The sequence below is a fragment of the Python bivittatus genome, unplaced genomic scaffold, assembly GCF_059951505.1.
Source record: "Python bivittatus isolate LINGU-HERP-01145 unplaced genomic scaffold, Pbiv_v1 ctg000940_np1212, whole genome shotgun sequence".
Lineage (NCBI taxonomy): Eukaryota > Metazoa > Chordata > Lepidosauria > Squamata > Pythonidae > Python > Python bivittatus.
The window spans coordinates 380,979-388,415 of NW_028277123.1; the positions used below are offsets into that span (position 1 = coordinate 380,979).

The following is a 7,437-nucleotide window of genomic DNA, read 5'->3' on the forward strand; positions in this document are numbered from 1 at the left end:
CAGAACTGATGAATAAAACGGGTTTTAAGATTGACAAGAAGGTAAAATGTCTGGGTATCACTATGACAAACGTGAGCTGCGTGTTATTTCAAAATAACTATGTTAAGACATGGAACGCAGTTAAAAAAGACATGTTAAGATGGCAGAAACTATGACTGTCATTGTTGGGGAGAGTTTCTGTGATAAAAATGAATGTCTTGCCTAGAACGATGCTTTTGTTTCAGACAATACCTGTTCTGACAACTGATGCACCATTTCAACAGTGGCAGAGGAGATATCGAAGTTTGTGTGGCAGGGGGGAAAATACAAGTTAAATATAAGCTATCACAAGATGCAAAGGAAAGAGGAAGGTTGGGTCTGCCTGACTTGAAGTTGTATTTTCCAGATTGCTATTTGGCTTGGATGAAAGAGTAGGTGCTGCTGAGAAATAGAAGGATATGACCTGAGATTTGGGTGGCCTGGATATTTGTGGTACAATAAAGTCAAGGTTAGTGTGGATTTTAAAAATCATTACAGTATGTTAGACCTGCCATATTAAGAATATGGAAGAGATACAAACCCAGGTTATGCCCAAAAACACTTATTTACAATTATTAGAAAGTTTTAAAGTAGACAAAAGAATTTATGGTTTTGAACATCGTAAGACTGAGTTTGAAACAGAATTGTGTAAAAAATGGGGAACATGTAATTGCGAAAATGTATAAACTGTTAATGAAATTTGAAACAGAAATAGAACAAGTGAAGAATGTATGATAAAGCGGGCTAAAAACGTTGGTTCTAATATACAGATGGAACAATGGGAAAATATGTGGTTGAAAGGACTGAAATTTACACTATGTTATAAACTTAAAGATAATTATTATAAAATGATGTACCGTTGGTATACGTCACCAGAGAAATTGTCTAGAATGTATAAAGGCACTTCAAATTTATATTGGAAATGTGAACAAGGGACATTTTATCCTGTTTGGTGGACGTGTAAAAAACCCAGAAAATTCTGGATTCGAATATACACACTGATTCAGAGGATTTTAAAGATTAATATACAATTGAGACCAGAGGTTTTTCTTTTGGGATTGATGGACAAACAGTTGGGAAAAAGTCATGGAACTTTACATGATAACTGCAGCGAGATTGCACAGAGATGGAAAGATTCAGCACCACCCACCATGGAGGAACGGTTGGTGAAGATGACGGAATGTGCTGCGGTGGCTAAAATGACTTTTTTGATCAGAGAAAAGACAATATCTACATGTATTGCTGACTGGAAACCCCTTATGGACTTTTCTGCGTGAAACAGAAAAAAAATGAACTTACGATTTATGGTTTTCATGATTAGACAGGATAGATTATAGGAAGAAGAGAGTTAAGTTGTAACCACAGAGTAAGAGGTAAATTTATAATTGTATCTATAACTGCTTTAAAGAAGAAGATTGGAAGCTGCTTCTTTGCATCTTCTTTCTTTCGTTCCTATTTTTCTTTTCCTTTTTTTTCTTTCTTGCCCTTTTAGCTTTCTCTTTGATTTTTTTTCTTTTTCTCTTCTTTTTCTTACTTCATATTAGGTTGTTTCAGTTTTTATCTTTCTTCTTAAAAATCTTCAATCAGAATTATATATCCAAGAAAACAGCAGACAAGTAGGCAGTTGTGTTTGTCTAGGGCATGGTTCTTCATGCTCAGCAACTTTAAGTGGGTGGACTTCAACTCCCAGAATTCCCCAGCCAGCCAAGCTGGCTGGGGAATTCTGGGAGTTGAAGTCCACCCATCTTAAAGTTGCTGAGCTTGAGGAACCCTGGTCTAGGGGATCAAAGGCAAACCAAGATATGTGTGACCCCCAAAAGACTTTGCTTGTTTCTTGCACTGCCAATTTACCATGGCAATGGAGGAACTTGAGTGTTGGGGGAAAAAAATCTCCTAAAAGGAAGAGCTGTTAAACAGTGGACCCAATTTTTTAAAGATGCCCTTTGCTGGATAATACTTTAATCTGGATTCCTGTCCTGGCTGGGGGAGGGGGGCGGCTGGACTGGATGACCTCTAGGGTCACTTCCACTGATATGATTCTATGGCTAAAATACCTGGTTTCCTCCAGCAAATCTGAATGCTTGAAAACTTCCCAAACTGACACCAGAAGGGGGGAAAAACCATCCCATTTTAGAAGTAAATGGCAAAAGACTATGAAGTGACTGCCTGTACTTTTCCAGGCACAGGAAAAAAATAGAATACTTTTAGGTTTTTGCACAAATGAATTACCCGCATGGATCTGACTCCCAAATGGAAGGACGGGACCTGCAGGCACTTTCCCGGAAAACTGGCAATCCTACCGCGTTTGGGTACTGGGAAAAGTGGATCAGTGGGTCCCGTTTGAGGGGGCAGAATTTTATCTAACCCAAAGTGGGGTGAAGAGTAGAAGCCAACCCACGGCACCTGGTTTAACCCCCAGCCTCCTTCACCAAATGTTCTGGGCCAACAGGAAGTGATCTGTAGCAAGCTAGGAAATCACTGGTTTGATGCCAGCATTTTAAACAGGCATCTCTGTGCTTTCCTGGGGATTTTTAATTCAGCTGGCATCTGTGACCCCTGTTCTCGAGCGCGATGCACCGGCACCTCCAGTTCACAATTTAGCAATGAAGCCGCTCCACCTACTTATAACACCTATCGTCTGTGCAACCTCTGAGCATATTGGTTGTTGTTCACCCATTCAACCAGAACCGGACACCTCTCCCATTTAAATTCTACTAATAACAACTTATTGAATGTATATGCTGCCCGACTCCCAGCAATTTGGTAGTTTATGTGACAAAAATCTGTCCCACGAGGCTCAGGCAACAAGGGACAAGCGTTGGGAAGCTCCTCTTGCAAAACCGTGCCCTGGGGAGGTTTCCACAATTTTCCTCCACTCCCTCCCGTTAAAGCAGCAGCAAAGGAGATTAAAGAAAAGGAGAGATCTTGCACTTGGAAGGAAATCCGGGCTGGTTCACCGGTGGTTCTTGATTCGTTTCGGAGTTGCACCTCAGCTAGCAGAAAGCCCCGTGCCAAACACCTTTTCATACCTCCGCGGGATTAAACCAACAGGTAGCAAATCGTTTTTTTCTCAGCCTGTCCCTGGAACCCAAGGAAATTCCAGATACAGTTGTGCAATACTGCCAGACATGCCTCTTCAGCTCCCCACAGATTTTTGACATATTTATGATATGTGAGTGGCTCCTGCCACGGCTATTTTAAACCATTTATTTAGCAGCACAACAAAACCTATCGCACAGGCTGGGGCATGTTTCTTGCAGAGCAGGCCCTCTTATGTTAAAGGGGAGCTATTGGTAACGCCAAGCTGCTAGACCTCACAGCGTGCCCCGTCCTTGCTCCACCTCAGCGTAAGCAGAAATCAAAAGGGTTGTGCACAATTAAAGGGGTGGAAGTCACAATCCCTGGCTTGCTTCTACCCAAATGTTGCCACCCCATCGCAATCACGCCCAAACTGAACAGAGTTAAATTTCCCCACGGGCTCTCTTAGCTGACTTAGCAAACAAGGCAAACGTGGTGTGTAGGTAGGAATTCACGTGCATGAAACATTTCTGAATTAGCCCCACTGTTCCTAAAACCAAAGCAAATCTTTTTCTGCAAAACTGTAGCTGGGTGGCCCCCCAACCCCTTAAACTTGGTTAGGAGAGAGAGAACCCATCTACTGGGTTAAATTTTGTTGGGTGCTGTTCTCCCCTCGGATTTCAATGAAAGATGGCCTAAATATTGCTAAAAATAAAATAAAAATAAATACTTGTGTCTTCTTCTGTTTTTTTCTTTCAGGCTAATAGTTTTGGGGACTTATTTGCAACGCTACTCACCCAGCAAAAAGAGAAGCATATTAATCCTGTACATATCTTATTCTGTAGCATATTTCATTTAATTCTTGCTCCCTCGAAAGGTATATACTCCTCACTTTTAAGATCAGAATATCAACATCTTACGTTCCCAACAAATCCCCGACACGAATTGTCCTGCAAAGCTCCCTGAAAATTCAACATTTCAGATGGAAACCAACTATTGATTGGTGTCCCCAATATACAAACATACTTCTGTGTACTGTACCTCTGCTGAACTGACTCACACACACACACACACACACACACACACACACGAGAGAAAAAAACACACATGAACCTCCCCAGTAAATGCTATCTAGAGGCTTTGCTGTGTTAATTTTTTGCAGCAAAAACAAAGAGTAGCGTGCCATTTTAAAGATTAACAATGCATTACGGTATCTTGTAAGTATTTGCAGATCATAACACACCTCACCCAATGCACGGGATAAAGCGGACTGCGATCCGTGCAACCTTAATGCTAAAATATTCTTGATTTCTTTCTGACAGACATACAGAAAATAACAGAAAATTAAAGGGTTTTGCTTTTTGGCCTATCTTCAATCCACCCCTTCTGGGTGGAATCCACCGAGATTAGGAATTCTGAACTGATGAAAATGCAGTTTTTCTCAGCCGTGTCGCTGGACAATGGAATCTACCACCCCACCCTTAACGGCTGTGAACCATGGGCATTAGAATCCAGCGGCAAGCACCCCTGATCAGAGAAAGGCGGGGAATCGATCATTGGGTTGCCCCCTAAGGCAGTGATGGCCAAGGAAGATAAAGGAAACTATGCAACCCAGATGAAAAAAAGGGGGGGGGATCACAGTGTGTGTGCTGTCTTGCAAGGCTTAACCTCAGCTGTTCTAACCGCTTTTAGTCAAACCCAGATGTCATTTAATCTGGATGGACTAATTTGGAATAAGAAAAAAACCGTGATGTGAATGCCTGCAGATTCCCCGACAATTCTTTCCCGAACTGAAGGTAGAAAAAGGCACCACTTTTAACCCTCTTTTAAGGCGTCTCTTTTTCCCGAACCAGGGCAGGTCTGAAATCACCAAAAATCGCCATCGCCCAGCCTGCCGATTTACGCAAATGACGGGGAAATGTCTTCCGTACATGCATGCACGTAACCCCGAAACATGCTGCCCACCAGGCTGGCTTTTTAAAACGTACCCCCGGCCCACCGCCCCCAGCGCAGCTGCAAAGGAAACCGCCAGACAGGGGATGCAGGACTGAAAAAAGCGGAGGAAATGCTCCACGCACGCCCGCTGGCCGACGGTCCAGAGGACCGACCCTGCTGAGAGGGTCGCCCGAAGCCGACATGCGGCGGGGCGCGCGGCCAGGCGGGAGGGGGCCGGAGCGCAGGCTCCCGCTGCTTTGGCTGGGCGACACCCCCGCACGACTCTCCCCCCGGCGGGGCAGCCTCCGCCTGCGTTACTCGGAGCGCTCCCACCGCCCCCTCCCCCGCTCTGCAAAGAGCGGGGCTCGGCTCCAGGGCGCCCCCGGCTCGCCAACGGCCGGGCAGCGGGGGAGGCACGGCCAGGACCCCTCGGCAGTTTTCCCGGGCGAAGGGAGGGGAGGGGAGGGGAGGGAAGGGGCTGCCCCGCCGGAACGGCTCCGTCCGCTTTGCCGGGGCGGGGGAGAGCAGGACGGGCGCGCCCGCCCGCCCGCGCCCCGCGGCCCCCGCGCGCCCCCCGCTCACCTTCCGGCGCTTGTCGGCGAAGGGCAGCGCCAGCCAGGGCATGGCCCGCGTCGCCTCCTGCCAGCGCGGCTGCTCCTGCTCGGCCGAGACGAAGACGATCTCCAGGCGCTGCTGCGGCGCGGCCCCGGCGCCCGCGGCGCCCTCGGGCTCCGGCGCCGGCTGGAAGCGCGCGTAGAAGGCGGCCAGGTTGGCGGCCACCTGGGCGCAGGGCCCCCCGCCGCAGTAGCCGAAGTAGAGCCCGACCAGCGAGACGCCCCGCGCGGGCAGCGACGCCGTGGCCACCGCCGAGCCGTCGGGCGCCGCCAGCGCCTCGCCCAGCAGCTCGGCCAGCGCCGGAGCGCCCGGCGACGCAGCCATGCCCAGCCGGAGGAGCGCCCGCCGCCGCCGCCGCCGCCGCCGCGCCAGCCAGCCAGCCAGCCAGCCAGCCGCCGCCGCCAGCGGGCGCTGCCGGCCCGAGTGCCCCGCGTGGCGCTCGCCGCCCCCGGCCCCTCGGTCCGCCCCCACGGCCGGCGCGCAGACGCCGCCCCGCCGCGCTCGGGGGGCGCCCTGCCCGCGCCTGCCGGAGCGCTCTGCGGGTCGCGGGGCCCCGAGGCGCCGTCCCGGGAGGGGGGCGGGGGGGCTGGCCCGCTCCGCTCCGCTTGGGGGCCCTTGGGCGAGGCGGGAGGAAGGGGGGCCACGGGGAAGGGCCGGGCTCCTGAGTCAGATGTTTAGGCGGTGGCGTCCGGAGGGGCCAGTGGGACCTAGGTTCCTACCACCTAGGTGCGACGCGGCTTGCTCCTGAGCATGCACAAAGAGCCAGGCTCGTGTTACGCACGAGGCTGATGCTGGGTTGGGACGCAGCAAACAGCGGCGTTCCTCCCAGGCACGGGATGGCCCTTGACTGCCCCCCCAGTCTTGGCTGGGCCCGGCCTGGGTGAGGATGAGGGGAGTTCAAGTCCAACCCAGGTGGAGGACACGTTTTTCGGAGAAGGCTGCTTGATGATAGGCTAGGAAGCAGTTAGGACTGGCAGGCTTCATCTGGAAGCCCATCTTGGAAACATCTGGCTCCCCCTCCAGCTGCTTTGCCAAAATAAAGTTAGAGGCTTAGGAAGCTCCCTTTGTTCTTCCTACACCAAGCCCCCCCCCCCCAAGCTGGGCTTGAAAAAGACATTGTCATTTGCATTTAAATTTTTCCTGCCTGCTTGCAGGGTCCCTAAAGAAGGGCCTTTTGCAACACTCCATTAAATTCTCCTTGTGCATGAAGTGTGAGACCAAACATCGCCATTAGTGCAATTCACAAGGGAGTCTGCAAACCGGAAGGGGCTTTTTTCCACCTGCCAGCCCGATCCTCTTCTGCAGTTCTCCAGCCACCCCCCCCCATCCATGACCAGGTTTGTGCAACTGGGCTAGCTGTTTCAGGTAGCTGATTGATCACTGTCTGATGGGAACACAGGTTATGTGAACCTGGCCTTCATGGCAAGCTATTGTATGCCTGTTAGTTTCCATCATACTAGAGCAGTGTTTCTCAACCTTGGCAACTTTAAGATGGGTGGACTTCAACTCCCAGAATTCCCCAGCCGGCATGCCGGCTGGGGAATTCTGGGAGTTGAAGTCCACCCATCTTAAAGTTGCCAAGGTTGAGAAACACTGTACCATAGGCATGTTATGTGAATGCAACAAGAGTCTCCTGTTGACCTGGGTTAAAGTTTCAATGCTCATAGTCCATCAGCAGGGCAGGAATTTATAAGCACTAGGTGCCTGCAAGAAGCTTAATGCAGATTCAAATTCATCTTGGTAACACACATACGCATATAATAAATCGATAGATCTAAAAAAATGTTTCGTCCCCACTTTCCTTCCAAAAGATCAAAACATCCTTTCCTCCAAGTTCACCCTCGCTACGAC

The 7,437-nt window shown here is 49.7% G+C and overlaps 1 protein-coding gene across 1 annotated transcript in view; it reads right to left on the reverse strand.

The window, feature by feature from the left end:
• The window catches only part of NXN (nucleoredoxin), a 68,763-nt gene extending 62,770 nt beyond the window's left edge, over positions 1–5,993 (reverse strand). The window contains exon 1 of the mRNA XM_088131310.1: positions 5,554–5,993. Within this exon, the coding sequence (XP_087987436.1) occupies positions 5,554–5,910 (357 nt within the window). The 5' untranslated portion in view covers positions 5,911–5,993. The remainder of the gene's footprint in view (positions 1–5,553) is intronic.
• Between the last annotated feature and the right edge of the window lie 1,444 nt (positions 5,994–7,437).